At 40.5% G+C, this 17507-nt stretch overlaps 1 protein-coding gene across 1 annotated transcript; it reads right to left on the reverse strand.

Annotated features, from left to right (window-relative positions):
- Window positions 1-1352: 1352 nt before the first annotated feature.
- LOC109094047 (cytochrome P450 26B1) lies at window positions 1353-15907 on the reverse strand. Its single transcript, XM_019107719.2, is given in 7 exon segments — window positions 1353-1911; window positions 2507-2524; window positions 2526-2798; window positions 4460-4615; window positions 4748-5023; window positions 7638-7862; window positions 15693-15907. Coding segments are annotated over 7 exon segments (1545 nt in total). The 5' UTR covers window positions 15897-15907; the 3' UTR covers window positions 1353-1518.
- Window positions 15908-17507: the final 1600 nt, after the last annotated feature.

Genomic DNA, 17507 nt, shown 5'->3' on the forward strand with positions numbered 1-17507 from the left:
CTTTCTGTTTATTAATATTAACCTAAATGCAATGATAATAATGTATAACCAAAAAATTATAATTATTTTAAAATAACAAAACCATATTTAACATTTAAACACTGTGTACAATACAGTATAACTGAAATCCATATCATTCCAAATAGAACAGTATTTACCAACAGACTTTACTTATACTAGAACTCTATTCTGAAACTATAGCAAAAATAGCACTTTAAATAAGATTTATTAAAAAATAATAATAATATTAATAGCAAGAATATTAGGATATTAGACAATGCAAATATGCTTTACCCATGGCATTCTGATACATGAAATCCCTCTTGAACGCACAACATTTGCTTAGAAAATAGCCAAAATTTTAGGCTGAAGGTATAATAATCTACTCTCTGTTAGAAAATGGTACACTGAAAGCAGCACATATTAATTCATCCCATTCATTAATTAATTAAAAAAAAAAACGATCAGTGGCTATTTTATCAAAGTCCTTGCATGGCCTGTAGAGGGAAGTGAAGGAAACCCTCATCGGGTTGCTCAGAGTCCTAGTGCCTATCTCACCCAACTGCCTTTAAAGTCCCTTCAGAGGCGTCTCAAGAAAAACTCTCCTGATTTGTGGTATATAGAGTTACTGATTGATGATTGTTCAATCAGTTCCACCATCATGTACTGTATGTTCAGTATATATTTTTTTCTTATATTGAAGTGGAGCAGAAAAAGGAAAAAAGAAGCCTTCCTCTTTGGAGAGGTCAGGTGGCACTCTGCTCCGTCATATAAATAAAAAGCGACTCCCAAAGCAGCATATACGACAGTTATGACTTGTTTTTTGACGTTTTTTTCATAAATGTCTTCAGATATAGCTTTTGCAGCAGGAATGAGTCCCTCATTCCCTCTATAACTTGTTTTGTTGAGCCTGCACAGGTTATAGTCTCTGTCTAGTCATATATCTCTGTTTATCGCTCACCTCCTTTTCATGCTCTCTTACAAATAATATTATGAATTGTACAGAGCAGTATAACAAGTACTGGGTTAGTCTGAAAGCTCCTTCTGTACTGCTAACACACCTGAGTAAATTACACAATCCTCCCATTCATACTACTTTACACTGCCTACTCTAACTCCTAATACCTTAGCTGAAAAACAACCTGTCCACACACGCAAACAGGCACACACGTACATTTGCACAAGAAAACGTAATGTATTTACACACAGAGAAACCACACATACTGTATATACATATTAATGAAACTCAGCATCCCCGAAAAAACACTCACACAAACCTTCTCATCTCAAGACCCAAAAGTGACATCTACATCGGCTTATATGACTGTCCCTTTCACCTCTTCTTTTGAAACCTTCCTCTTGTGCTCTCCTGATGTAGCAATATGTTCAGTTCATCTTATATATTTATGATATACTTCTTTACAAATGATAGACTATACATTTTTGGCAAATGAGAGTCTTTTGAACTTCAGGTGACAGCTCAGAATATGAAGTCTGTTCCTTTTTCTGCCCAGTCTGTCACACGGTGACATCCAACATCTCACTCGATTTGGCCATGATCTGATTCTGATTGGAGTCAAGGCCGAAGAATTTTACACGAAGGCCGTCGGTGGGGTGCACCACAGGGACCGAAATCAAGCGTGGGAATGTCCGTGTGGCCAGTTCGAAACGGCTCCCTCCCGCGAGCTCCACAGCTAGGAGTTTGAGGAAGAGAGTGGCCAGCTGCTTGCCAAGGCAGGAGCGAACACCACCGCCAAAGGGCAGATAGTGGAAGCGGCCCTCACGATCCTCGCCCCGCTCTGGGCTAAACCGGTCTGGGTCAAAGGCCTCCACGTCCTTGAACACAGCTGAGGTGTCGTGGGTGTCACGGATGCTGTACATGACACTCCAACCTTTGGGTACCTGTACACCCTGACAGACAGGCAAAAAGGTGATTAGAACTGTTGTTACTGTGTCAACTAAAACTAAACCTATTAAAAATCTAATTTAATATAAATAAATATATAATATGATAATAAAATATAAATATTAGATGAAAGACTACTAACTGAAGGCAACTAACTGGAAATAAAATGACAAATGACAAAAGTGCAAAACAAAAAAACTGACAAGATAAAAATAAAAGCCAATTCAAAATATTAATAAATAATATAATAGCATAGAAAGAATACTAAAATAACACTAGTTATTAGGATAAAACAGATGTGCATTAACATAAAACAACAATACAAAACATTTAAAGCATAATTAACAAAAAAAAAAACATAATTCCGACATCATTTACTCATCGTCAGATCTTTCCCAACCTGTATAACTTTCTTTTTCTTTGATATTTGCAACAACACTGGACCCACTGACTTGTAATTTTATGTCAACAAAACTCCTTTCCTACATCCAGAATCTCAATTGAAAGTTATGCCAAAAAAGCACAAAAATGAATACGACTAAATGACAACAGAAATTTTAACTTTTGGGTTAAAGTAGCTGCAGATCTTCAACAACTCACATCCAGCTCAAAGGTCTGTGGTGGCAATGCGGTAACCTCCAGACACAGGGGCAAACAGACGCAGGACCTCTTTGATCACGCAGTCCAGGTACTTGAGGCTAATGATGCTGTCCAGTCGCAGTTCACCCTGGCACAGACAGCCATCATGCAGCAGACCGCAACTCCGCAGCTCCTCACGCAGCTTCTCCAGCACTGCAGGGTGTTCGTAGTGTCGCAGCAGCTGCATGATCAGAGACGTGCTGGCACTGGCTGTCGTGGCAAAAGCAGCGAAGATCAGCTCAATAGTGGACTCCTAAGGGAGAAAGAAAGAGATTTGTGACTAAATGACATATAGATATTTGACACTAATATTCTGGCACGTTGACATCTGTTACTGATGACTTGTGGTTTGATTACTGTGATAAAACTTTGCAGAAACTCCTATCTGTCATAATATATATATATTTTTAAATATCATTGAATACTACTTGTGGGTTATACAAACATTTAAAATAACTGTTTTCTATTTTAAAATATTTTAAATGTAATTTATTTCTGTGGCAAAGCTGAATTTTTAGCAGCATTACTAAAGTCTTCAGTTTCAAATGCTGATCTGGTGCTCAAGAAACATTTATTATTATCAATGATATGCCGCTTATATTTGTGCAAACCACTTTTTCTTTGGATTATTTAATGAATAGAAAGTTCAAAAGAACAGCATTTATTTGAAATAGAAACATTTTGCAAAATTATAAATGCCTTTACTGTTACTTTTAATGCATATTTGCTGAATAAATGTATTAATTTCTTGAGAAAAAAAATGACTGCTCCCAAACTTCTGAACAGTAGTGTATATTATATATCGTCTCTTGTCAGCTACTTCACTGCAATCTGACTTTTTCTGAATTTTTAGGATGGAGCTTCTTTATTTCTTTTCTTTCCTTCTCTCTTCTTTTTTCTTTGAGGTTTGGCAGCCATCTCACACAGGTTTTTTTCTCTCTCTCTCTTCTCTCTCCTTTACTTTTTTAAATGCTTGCCAGTGAGTTGGTGTTGACAGGCCTGGAAGCCACCCCTGCCGCCACTGTCTGAGGAGACTACGCATGTACAAAAGAAAAAAGCTAAAACGTATGACCGGAGTGGAATAACCAGGTACCAATAGCCCACAGGGAAGCATTTATAGACTATTATCTGTGTCATTAAATGTCTGTCATCCCGGTTTGGATATGCGACTAGAGAATTGAGCAGGAAAGAGAGAAGAGAAATAAAGAGAGCAGTCAGTGGGTAAAGTGTGCTGCCAGAGAGTCGCCACAAGCCTCTCAATATCACAGTGTTGACTTCCTGTTTTGCTTTAATATGTAATCACAGTTTGACCTCACACTGAAAAGAGACTGTGTGGTGAAAACCATGACCAGTTTTACAGATGTGTAATGTACAGCATTAAAAAGACATAAACAACTGATAAAATATCTCAGTTTCAGTAAGACTTCAGTAAGAACTCCTCTATTAGGTGGTTATTCAATTTTTTAACACTGACTGCCTTGCCTACCTAGTCAGCTGCCTTTTAAGAAAGCATCCCAAAAGAAGAGGAAACTCTCTTTATCACTGGTTTGAAAGACCCTACATATGCTACAACTGTCTTAACACTCACTTATACACGACACAAATAGTGCTCAGTAGGCAAAGTGCACAAGAAGTGCTCACATTTGATTCCTGTAGAGTTTGACATTAGTGTGTTGTCTGATGAAACAAATTATCAATAGTTTTAGTATCATTATGCTGTACATTTATAATCAACATTTCTCTCGCTTTATAGATTCACCATATGTTTTTTTCCACTATGTTTGTTTTACATATCATGATTTTTTATAATTTTGCTGATTACTGTTGGGATTAGCCTTCACTCAGGAAAGCGTGCCTATGAGGCCTTGAAATGTTGTTTACAGAGCTGTAGTGTATCAGTGGTGCCTCGCTCACCTTGAGCTCCTGCATTGTAAGCTCTGTGTTGTTCTCCTTGGCGCTCTCTAGAAGCACATCAAGAGCATCAGTGTAATCTTTCCCCTGTGTGTGGAGAGGTTTCTCTCTGATGGCTTTTTCTATGCTTTTCTGGAGTGAGTCTCTTGCACGAATACCCTGCAAACGTACAAAAAAGTTTATTAGTTGAAGACTCTTTGTTGATCTATCACTGTGTACATTATGTGCAGAGACGATCCAATCCCTTTCTCTATTTTGAAGAGATTTAGACAACACATATTGACATTTTACCTTCCTATAACCACTAAACGGCAGGTCGATGGGAAGGCTAAAAACATTCTCCACAAAATCCTGGAAAGTGCTGAAAAGACAGTGCATCTCCTCTTCAGAGACGCGGAAACCCAGGAGTACACGCACTGCCATGTGGAAGGAGAGTCGCTGGGATTCCTGATAAACGTTGATGGGGTCAGGATTGGAGCTCCACACCCGCAGGGTCTCCTGAATGACCTGCTGGATCTTGGGCAGGTAGGTCTCCAGAGCCTCATGACTGAAGACTTTAGCAAAGATCTGAGAAACACAATTGAAAATGCAATCAGTCTGCTGTGCTTGCATCAATAGAGAACAAATATGACATGATAAATAGTTTTGCAATCAGATGAAGATTTTAATAAGGATTTCTTAAGTCCCACAACTTCATCTTGTTTTACCAAAGAGCCCAGGACATGATCTGATCAGCCCAAGCAAACAGTGGGAGGGATCTGCTTCCAAAAACATGCAGGTTTATGAACCTGTCCAGATGTTTGAAACTGACTGACAGCAATATTATTTAAGAGTTTGTATCTACATGTATATTGCATGAAAACAGAGTTGCACTGTTGCAAAAATTATTTGTTTTTTACTTTTTTTTGCTTATGGACCTGCACTGCTGAACTACACTTCCCACAATGCTGCTGGCCCATGAATCACATCATCCATCACAATCTGGCACGTCTGTGCTCTACTACAGCCAAGAAATTTTCATTAAAATATTATCCTGAAGCCATACTCAGCACCTAAAGGCCAAGCTTATTTGTCTAAAGCATGGTTGCATGAAGTGCATGTTAAAGCATAGAACATTCTCATTAATTCTGAAGTCCTTACTTATTTGATGTTCCCATACTTTTAACTGCCACTCACCGAACTCCACCTCACTCTCAGAATATCTGAGAGAGTTCCCTCTACATCAGCAGTGAGGGTGAAAGGCAAAGGTAAGATTTTCCTGGCCGCAGAAGCGCATTTCTAATGTACCTCAGTTGTGCTGGTTTGTTTAGTGAAATAGCATCCATGTTCCAGTGCCCACTACTAACAATAGCACTTTTTATATGCCATCTCATTCCAAATACCTCGTGTCCACCCCACTTTTTTCCACAGTAGTAAAGGAAAGGGGGGCGGAGACTTATGTGTCCTCCTCCTGTCTCTCTGTCTGACTTTCTCTCTCCAAGACCTATTTCTTTGTGTCTCCTTTCCGTGCTGTTCTTCTCAGACACACTTCATCTCTAACTCTAAACTAACCCTAAACTAAAACCTTATTTCACACCTATTTACACTTGGTTTTCAGTGTCCTTCTCCATGTATAAAAAAAAACAGTAGATATCTGTCCATTCAACAACATAACTAACATCGGATCCTTTTATGGCACATCCCTTAGCTACTATCCATAATTTAATATATGCAATGCAACACCATATTTATGCTGCTTATTAGTTTGGGATTTTTTTTGAAGGATACTATTTCCTTTTGCGAGTCTTTGCGTACTAGACAGATGTCAGTCAAGCACCACTAATGCCAGTCCCCATTATACAGGATTTGAATACTACTGGAAAAAAAAAACAGCCGCCTGTCTTCATTACAAAACGTGACTTCTTTTACTGCACTTTCCACACACATACACACAGCCTTTTAAAACTCCCCCACCCTAATAATTTCCATATGTCTTAAATTATATAAAACTGCTCAAAGCTGCTGGTTTGACCAGAATGTAAAGACCTCTTTATTCTCTCCCCCAAACCATTCACTTTCTTTACACTTCTCTCTACTTTTCCCAATCGCTCTCTCTCTCTTCTCTCTCTCCCCCGCTGACTAAAACAAAATCCCTCATTCACAGCCAGAACACTTTGTGTAGGCAGGTGAGTGCAGAATTAAGATCCTGTGCCCTCTACTGGCCAACCTAATAAATTCAACACCTCACCAAATGCACAGTTTGATAGGCCCTTCTGCTCTATAGCTACATGAACAAGTGTGATGTAGTTGCTTTTAATATTACTCTGTGAGCTGTTGTGCATCCTGTTAGTGACCAGCACACAGATAAAGATAAAAATTGCATAATTTATATAGCTACATCCCAAGCTCACATCGCCATTTGGATCTAATGCTTGCATTCAGCGTCTCTCCAGTACATATATATATATGTAGTAATTGTCTTCGAAGAGACATTTACAGGGAATTCTTTTCTTTCCCAAATGTCGTCCCAGAGAGCTTAGAGGCTCTAACAGGTCCTGTTGACGAACATACATTTCCAGTATGTATGCCTCCAGAGAGGTTGAAGAACAAATGAAAATATATTTATGAAATTTGTGCGCAGAGCAGGACATTGAAACCTGGCTGAAGGGGGTCCATAAGGCGGTCTTTGTCCGTCTGAGGCTGGCTGACTAATTAGCAGTCATTAGGGGGTTTGCGTGAGGCCCTGGACCTGGAGGATTAACCAGACTGATTACACCCCGCTGACCCCTCAATGGAACAGGTGTGTGGGGTGAAACTCAAGCCTCCAAGGGACTGAAGAACCAGAGAAAAGCTATTTTGTCCCCGAACAATGGGTTGGATTTTTGGAGAATCTAGTTATGAGCATAATCCTCCATTGTGAGCAGACTGTTATGTGGAACAATAGTGAGCAGGGGAGCAAGGCATTGTGGGTATCTGTCTCCAAATCTGGACCTGCACAGCCTTTTCCATTTGACCTACTATCTTGCTTCTTTCACTGCATCTCTCGTTCTTACTCTATTTTGTCCTTTCACAAATTCAAAAAATTTTTCATTGGCAAGGCAGGGAAATGGTGCACACAAAAACCATCCATTAGGAGATAAGGATGGTTCCCACACATAACAAGACTACATTTGAGTGTTAAACAACCGTATATGGACCTTACCTTTCTCCTTTTGCGGTGGATGACTCCTATAGAGTTGGCCAGACTGTTGGGACCCAGTAGAGTGCTGGTGCTTTGGGGCCAGTCCACAGTGACCAGACTGTGCTCTCCCATCAGAACCTTTCGCACATTCTCTGCCCCTGTGACCCGGATGAGCGGCCGTCCCAGCAGGTGTGTCTTGAATACGTTCCCATACTTCTGCCTCCTTGATGCATGGAAACCTGCACCCTGAAAAAGAGAAGTGGATGCAAGAAGAAGAAAATACATTAGTTGCAGATTAAACAGTGGAATAGATTAATAAATCAAATAAGTATATGCATTTGACGTTACACTGTAAAAAAATGGCAAACTGCTACAGTAAATAAAAATTTATTGATTGACTGTGAGAAAAAAAATATATATTATATTATTAATCTTAAAATTATATATTTTTAAAATTACATATATTATAAAGTATAAATTACCTTTTAATTTATTTTAGGATATTTTATTTTCACAAAGCCATTGCACCGCGCTCTTTTGTCACTTAATATTTTATTTTACATTAATCACCAGCATGACAAAACACAAAGGTTTCAGCTCAAGGCCTTTATCAGTGCAATATTTTATTTTAAAATAATACTGTACAGTATTGTTAATATTATGATTTTAATAAGTCACCAACTTGCCTGAAACATGGTCACTGTGCTTTTTTTATGAAAATTTTTTGCCAACAACAACATTTTTGTTGGTTTCAAACCTTAAATTAAACAGAATTATTACCTTTGTAGTTTCAGTGACATTATTAGCCTTTAGCCTAGCAATAACCCATTAAATTGTGTGTGTTGGGGGGGCCTCTGCAGGTGTGTCCCCCTCAGTAGAAAAATTGTGTTCACAGCATTCTTTATGCAATTGGGTTAGCTTTAGCTAGAAGGGGCTCAGGCTTAGCCTTCAGGATCATGCTGAGAGAAGTGATCTAATGAGTATGAGCACAGCAATTAGCTCTAAGAAGTCGGTGTGTTGTGTGAAAGATTGGCTGAAAGTGCTAATCAGCAAGGAATCCAGTACATCCTGCAAATTTTCACCTTTGACCCCTTAACCTCTACAATTTAAGAACAAGCAGAATGATTACCCCAAACATCTAAAAGGGACGTTTAAGGGTTACAGAAACACATTTCAGGCTTTCTCAGGCCAGGAGACATGAACCTGATTCTGCCTGACTGTGTTAAAACTGTATGTATTTTGAGCATAAAGAAATACATTGTAAATAAATGCATTATTTTGCACAATACTAAAGTAAAACTAATTTTTAGTCATCATGCACATCCAAGTCTAGTTGAGTAACATTATGAACATGAAAAAAGACTCTTAGCTCTGGAGTGAGTTGCCCTGTATAACACATAGTAATTGCCTCTGGCCCTTGAGACCTCTGCTGAGCACATAAAGACAGCCTGTAACCTCTCAGCCTCACACACACATACTGACCCCATGGCAGGAAGTGGTATTAGAGCTGTTTGCTCCCCTTGCCACCCTCCCCCCTCCCTTACCAAAAAAATTGTGACCAGTTTCATCGAGCACACTCCAACACTCACACTCTTATTTGCAAGGATAAATTTAGCAGCATGCAAGGTTTTTTTTTCCTGTTTGGCTGAGAGAAACTAGTCTGAATACACTTCAGCATGCATGCTTCAGCTCAGCATGCTATATGCTTGGTTCTGTGTGTTAATGTCAAGCAAAATTGTTTTTGCAAGTAACATAAATCATGAATTAAAGTATTTTATTATATTATAGATTGTTTTACCCTTGACAGATTTCTTTTTGGAGTGCTTTTATGGCATTTATGGCTTAGGTAACTGGCTTAATATCACTTATGTTCAGAATTGAGAACCCACAAGCAAAGGTGGCAGAATTCAAACTGCATACTTCTGGAACATTTTATAGTCTCTTCAAAATATGTGTATGGACAAAGTAGCTCTTGTCACATTCACTTTCACACCATCTCCTGGTCTCAAATATGAGGGACAGATCCTGAGCATATTGTTGCTTTAACTATGATGGCAAGTACTTCCCAGCGCCCTTCCTGTCTGCCCTTAGTCCAGCAACCAGTCTCTTTGGAGATGGGCAAATAAGCGTTCCACCTCTCTTTTTTGTACTTGTGGCCAAAAGCTGGGTATCTCACCTCTATATATAAACAAGTGAACGGATTAGTTAATGAATGATGTCTTGCCGTTGAAATTTTATAACATACAGTACGTCGGCCAACATTAAAGAGCGTAAACGTATGGGCATAATCTGAAGTGCATCGCATTTTAATTTTTGACATAAAACTGTCTGTCAGTGAAATCTTAACTTCACTTTGTTTTTTTGTTTTTTTGTTGTTTTTTTGATCTTACTCATGCTTCCTCTGACCTTTTCCCTTCTCTCTTCTGACCTTTGTCCTTGGCTGACTGACATATCCAACACCTCAATGATATCAGAGACAATAAATGCCAATCTTAGCTCATGACTGGCTGAGATTTCTGAAGACTTAGCAAATGTCTTATGACCCGCATGGCACCTTGGCCCCTAAAATCCTATAACAAATTATCGGCTTAATTAAATTGTGAGATTATAAGATCAAACTAACGAGATATATGCACACCGAGGGTAGACAAGGTCAGACAAAAGGGGATTACGTCTCACTTTCACAACAGCCAAAGTTTAACCAGAACTAGCTGAACATGTGGGAGAAAGTATGGCTGTAAAATCTGCAGTGGTGGACAATTTAAACCATATTTCACACTTTCACACTTTTCTTTCTCAGTTTTCACAACTTTTCCAGCAAAAGCCTGTTTTGGGTTTTATAGTTTTGGGGGGATTATGTCATATTCAAACATTTATGGTTCTTTGTGGGAAGCTGGAATCAGAACTCCTGATTCTAGAATCATAACCGACCAGTTTCTACTTCAGAAAACAAGGTTAATCAGTAAGAAACACTTTTAGACATTGTTCTAAAACAGTATGACCGAAGATTCCCCCAGAGGAACACTGTCCATGGCCAAACAGACACATGACGTCCCAGGACCTCGCCAGGTGTTAGACAGGGGGCACAGCCACTGCATGGACAGTGTGTGGGGTGAGAGAAATGTTCACTGGCCAACTCACAGCCAGTCTATCCTTAAAGACACTGAGGATTTCACATATCAGGTGAGTGTGAGGGCAAGAGGTAATGCTGACATGAACAACCACATGCACACACACACACATCCAAAAGCAATGCAGGGGAAGCGGGGGAAAATAAATGTAGTATCTTTCACCACATGGTGAGAACTGAGTGTGTGTGATGATGGATGATTTTGTGTGTGCATGCTCACCTCCCAGCAGTGGGACCAGTCAGTATGAGAGAGAAAGGAGCTGTTTTCAACCTGACAGACCCAGAACAAGGCCGTCTTTCACACATGCCCGACATAAGGACACTCTCTAACTTTCTCTCTGTTGATTTCAATGTATAAACACATTTACACAAAAGTGAACTTGTAATTTGTATTATATTATGTTTGTTTATGGTCTTTGATCTGTCATATTTCCCCTTCAGATGTTTCTATTTTGACGTCAAGTGTAACCTGCGTGAACTTGGTGTGTTTGATAATTATGGGAACAAGGACATCCATTTTAAATACCACATGCTGTCATCCTTACAAGGCCGGGGCCTTTTTTCCACCCCTCCATGAGTACTGAAAGTATGCAATGTATGGTCACACACTACATCACCAAAAACACATATACATTTCTCACATCTACATGTGTGTATTTACACATGTAGGGGCCAGTCCCTCTGAAACAAGTGTACACAGAAGGGCAGCCAGAGAGGATCCATTTGTGTAGTACAAAGGGGAAAAAAGTGCAAAATGTGTGCTGGAAGATGGTTTTCCTGCTTGGAAGTGACTGACAGTGAGGTGAGCATAAGAAAATGTGATTAGGATGGTTTAATGATCAGTCTGCTTCGTAGAAAAGTGACTCGGCGTGCTGGAAATAGCAGAACAGGTTGTGAGGCAAAATGGGGAGACAAACGCGCTGGGCTTGGCCACGCAGATGTTATTTGGCTAGAAGGTGAGAAATGTCCTTCCTTATTTCACAAGGCCACAGAAGCTCAGACGTGCAGAGAACCAAATAAAACAAAAAACCCAAAAGGGTCACTGACGCACAAAAGCTCCACACACTGGAAAAGCTATGAGGTAATAATCTGCAGCTTACTCGCACTGTCAAACAAACACACATGTATGCGGCCGGTGCGTCCGTTCACTTTTGCATGCATGTATGGTCATGGTGACTTTGTTGCTCCAAGCGCGTTTTCTTAAAAAAACCAAGTGAAATCGGCTGTCACTCAAATAACAGCCTGTTTATTTTGAGCGAAGGCAGACTGGGTTCAAGAACTCCGTTAGAGGTTGAGGTTAGATGATCTTCAGCGATAAGACGAAAAAGCTTTCCACATTCATTTGGACCGCAAAACACATGTCAGACGTTGCTTGAAGACAATAAACTGCACAGGGCTCTCGGGAGAAGAACGTCTGTGTCAGAAGCTCGTGCAGCTGCATAGTTTTTGTCACTTTTCTCCTTGACGTATTTAAAGCCTTAGAATCAGAAGAAAATAGATATGACGATAAATAGGCAAAATGAATAATAGATTCTTGTATTTTAAAACAGCTTAACAGGTCAGATGTATTTTACATTCCGTGTGTGTTCAGTTTTATGCTCTCCGACCTCACACAAAACATGCCTGTTCTCTGCCTCTGGAGGTGAAAGGGTTAACTCGCCACATTCAATAGTTTCTTTTATTTTAAAAAAGAATTTATCAGATATTTTACAAGGGGGCGCAAAAAAGAGGACCACTTTTTTTTCCACTGGCCCATTCCACACAGAGTGCACAGGACTAAAAATACAAATTTCTGTGTAAATTGGACACCAGGCGAGCCTCCCACTACATAAATGTAGCCTTTGTGTGCCAGTGGAAATGTTATACAAATGACCCCTTTATTAAGATCACAAAAAAACCCTTTAATTATATTTATTCAGATCAGCTACAGTTGACCTGAACACAGGGGTGCTACGTGAGGGACTGGGGGGGGTGCAATTTCATATGCAATTTCAATCACTTCAATGTGTTTCTTCAGTATACGAGTGCCATGAAGAAAGGCGAGAAGAAAAGAAAAATGGATGGAGTGGCGGGAATTGAAAAGTGTACAGCAAGTTTTCCTTGGCACATCGTTCTGCTCCGTGCTCTTTATTTGTATCACTCATTATTCTGACCCTTGTCCTCAGGTCCTTCTGTATATATCCATGTGTGTGTACAGTATGTGTCTGCATGGCTTAGTCTGGGGGCTGCTGTGTTTATTGGTTCAGAGTGGCAGGTAATGGCACGGGAGGAGCTCTCCGTATGCTGACCCACAGTCTCAGCGTAAATAAAGATAATATGTCCATTTACTGAAATAGCCCGTTGGAATCTCTCAGGATGTGTGCGTTGGCCCGTCTCCATTGGGGTATAGACAGAATTTCTGCAAAGAGAGAGGGGGAAAGCAAGAAGAGGCAGTGGGACTTGAGGTCCCAATTATTTGGCCATCAGTCACCCTTGGGTGTACCCGCCAAAGAGGGTGTTCTTGGAGGCACATGGCTCTGCATAAATGAAAGGAGATATGGGAATTTCGGACAACACAGTATCAGCAATAATAGAATCAGCAATCGCCATCAGAGAGAAATGGTTTCGATTAATACTGAGCAAACACCAAAGCCCACGAGACAAGCGGAAAGAACCTTAATGTGGACGAGCTGAGAGAATAGGCTCCCCTTTGACCTGGAAACACTTTGTGGAGAGAGATTATGGTTGTTCAGTGCAGTGTGAGCGCTCACCCCCGGGGACCCCCTTTCTTCTCTTTTCTATCCCCCTACCTTTCTCCTCCTCCCACTACTGCTGCCAAGCCCCCTTCGCTTTCACCCCCCCGTCCCCTGTTCCTAAAGACAAGAGGCTGTTTGAGGGGTTGGTGGTGCGTTCCAGAGGTGAAAAAGGGGCCACACCGCACTGGTGCCAGTCATGTCCGTTTCATGCTCACTAATCCCGACAAGCTCCAGGAGAAAGCCAGAAAGCAAGAGAGAGGGGTTGCAGGAAGACTGTTCCTAAATCCCCCAGGTCTCTACAGGCCATGCTCTCTGGAATTCTGATCAGAGCCCCAAGCCATTTAGTCTTTGTCCCAGGGTGTGGGTGTGTTTGTTTTGACCCCCTGGTGGGCAACTTTATTGCCACCCAGACTGGAGTGATTTAGGTCAAGGTGGAGACGTGGGGAAGAGGTAAGGGAGAGTTGCCCACTGGGTGAACTGCAAAGGAATTTGTGCTTATATAAGGATCATTATTAATGTTAAGTCTGAACTGACCATAAATGATCAGCACACAATTAAAAAGTAATGGCCCTGGCATAGTCACTGTTAATTTTATGCTCCATATATGGTTATTTCAGCAAAATTTGGAGCACCCGTTGAGAAGAGGACAAAAAAAAAAGTTCTGACCAGATATTTTTTTGTGGTCTGTTGAAAATTCATACACAGACAAAATATAAAATCATTTCATAATTCAAGACAACAGACACCGCAAGAGAGCAAAAAATAAATAAAAAAATTACACTCCTCTGAGTCCATAAATTTTTGTCAATCATAGATTCGACCCACTTTTGGATTCAACTGCTGCTCTGCTGAGGCTTACAGACAGAGATGTGGACCACAAAAGGGGCTAACCAACTAATATAAGGGATTGTCTTAAATGTATCGGAATACACAGACTGTTAAAAAGCAATGCACGTTTTCAGAAGCACAAGAAGGAGAGAGATCAACATTTGAGAGATCAACATTTCAAACTGCATGTTTTGCACAGTAGCTCTCAGTCACCTTGCAGTCATGCCTTGCGCTATAGAAATGACACAAGTTTGGCACAAATGAACCGGACCAAATCCTATTGATTTTAAATATATAACTCTGCAGACAAGCCTGTTTGTTTTTGTAGAGAGTCTGCCAGCTGCATGGAAATTCTCTCCTGGATTTCCAGAATCTTTGGAGAATCTATTCCTGACCAGAGAATTTGATCTGTACACCACTCAGACCAGGACATTCCTCCTTACTGAATCTCAGCAAATCTCAGTTAAAAGCAACCCACTCCAGCTGCTGTAAGCCAATGTCCAGGTACATCCTAATGCGCACCATGGATTTAATATGGAAAGAATTCCTAAGGCATTTATTCACGATTTTTACTCTATGGAATGTTTTTTTTTTTTTTTTTTTTTTTTTACATCTTAGGTTCGTGTAATAACCTACTTTTAATTTTTTTAACCACATTATGGCCGCTGTGCTGATTTTTATTCGTTTCATGTACTACCTTATTTTCTATGTTCTAATACCAGCCGTGTGAGCGTTCACAAACTTCCCTGATGTATTAAGGAACATGTCACAGAGACTCCCTGAAAGTACTCTATGCGCACCATGCGCGATCGTCTAAAGTACCCGACGCGCGTAATTACACAGAAGCTCAATGAGAGCGCGAAACACTACCTGCCCTAGCGATCAAGCCCAGCCCGCGCGCCAAGAGTAGTTTATGCGCGCTTTGACAAGCAGTGCTCAGTGGCTGTGTTCTAGCGCGCATCGGAAGCCAAAGACTACAATATTTCTGGAACGGAGCGCGCCTTTCTTGGCAGACGCAAACAGGTTGTTCCACGTGGATTGAGAACTGGCTGTATGAAGAACAAAAACTGTTGGCTATCTAAAACAGACAGCTTATTAACACCATGGAAATATGGCACGGATGATATTGCACACGTGGGAACAACTAACCTGCAGGCAGTTCACTTTTTAAAGCGCAATATTGCGTTTCGAGCGCACACTTGCGAAAAACATTAGTGGACGTTATCCTACTCTTGATGTGTCTTTAACAACCCAGTTACCTACAGGGAGACTATACACTTGTGAGCGCACGAATCCGCGGTGCCTGGCGCGCACCGGAGCGGTGTGCGTCCGACAGCAAGGCGAATGGAAATTTGGAAAGACACACGGAGATGGAGCACTTACCTGAAAGAACCAGTGGCATGTTTCTCCAATGATGGGGAACCCCATGGAGCCCTTGGGCATAGGCAGCTTGCAGCTCTTGTCCCGTGTTGCGGTCCATCTCAGCTGCCAGAGTTGCTGGGACACGGCCAGAAGAAGTGCCATGGACACTAAACACGCAGCCAGCGTCGCCAGCGCCGAGACAAGGTCAAAACTCTCGAAGAGCATGGCTGTGAACGTCCGGGACTTGTATCAAATATATGGAGTGATGAGCACTACAGTGGTTAAAGCCTTCTCGGGAGTATTTGAGTGACTTATTGTGTTTATATATGATTTGCTGCTACAATTATTCTGAAAAGCAAAAATAGCTTAGAAGAATCTCTCACCAAAAGGCAGCGCAAAGTTTTCTAATGAAGAGTAAATGAATAAATTGAAGTGTTTAATTAACACAATGCTGGATATTACAAATCGATCTTAAATGTTTGTATATCATTTTAAATTTCTGCAAATCGTTTTCAAATATTCCCGTGACTTTTAAGTTGATTTTTCTTTTTTCTTTTTTTTTTTTTTTTTTTTTTGTCAATTTGGCGTGAACCTGTCAAACTTTAAACTTCATTTAGAAATTTTGTTCTAAATTCCAAACTTGTTTCAAAGTTAGCTTTGAGTTACTTTTTGAAAAAAAAAAAGGTTTTACTTATTGTTTTTAAAAATATCTTACAGGAAAGCTCGATATAATCTCTTTAAATGCACTGAAATCATAAGTAATGGTCATAAGGAAGACGCAGAAATAAATGAAAGAAATAATCCTCCGAAGTTTGATGCCTATGGAGCAGTAAAAATCTTCAGATGACTGTAGTGCGTCTCGCTAGCCCGTTTTCTGATGCGGTTTTCACTCTCTACCTCTCTCTTGCGCTCTAGCTCTCTCTCTCTTCACATACAGTTTCTCATGTGAGTTCAAGTCGCACAGCGAGCTTCCAATGTGTGTTTATATAGCGGAGGCAGTGAGGCGGCATTCGGCCAGGGTGCAAGCGGCTCCCCCCTTACCCCCACCCCACCGAACTGAGGCGGGGTGAAAGTGAACGGGCCGGGCGCTGGAGCGTGCGGGACCTGGAGATGAGCCCAAAGAGAGGGGGGGGGGGACTTTCAGTACTTTAAATCTCATAAGTTGGAGAACTTATCACCTGCCACTCGCAGAATATGCATATGGTTAAATCATATGGGCTTAATGACGCTGTCACACTGAGCTACCTTGATTACTCAGCATGAATTTAAACCCTTGGTTAAAAAAAAAACACAAGAAAAAAGGAGACGTGATGTTATAACAGTGTTACATTGTCTTATACGGACTCAGTAACACACCATAGACAGCTGGTCAGTATCAGTTTAAAATTTAATCAAATGCCATGACTGTTCAGATGCGCATCTGTTTGCCACACAGTAGTGCGCGCCGTTAGTCCTCTGAATATTCACTGTCACACTGATTAATTCATTGACTCATTCATTCGTTTTTTGTTTTATTTTGGTTTCTGTCTATCCATAATTTTCAGGGGTCAACATTTTTAAAAGAATTTCAATAAAAACTCGGGGCGCAAAATCTGTTAAAATGTGTCTTGCGCAACCCTAGCGACCACAGGTTACTTAAACATTTGAAAAAACTATTAAAACATCCACCTGACTATTACAATATCTCAATAACTATTAAAAATCTATATATCTATCTATCTATCTATCTATCTATCGTGTAAAAGGAGTCCTCTTGTGTTGAGCAGACACTGCTGAGAGTGTCGATGAGAGTGACTGATTCGTGCTGGTGTCATCTGTTACAGATGGCACGTGGTT

This window comes from Cyprinus carpio, chromosome A7, assembly GCF_018340385.1.
Source record: "Cyprinus carpio isolate SPL01 chromosome A7, ASM1834038v1, whole genome shotgun sequence".
Classification (NCBI taxonomy): domain Eukaryota; kingdom Metazoa; phylum Chordata; class Actinopteri; order Cypriniformes; family Cyprinidae; genus Cyprinus; species Cyprinus carpio.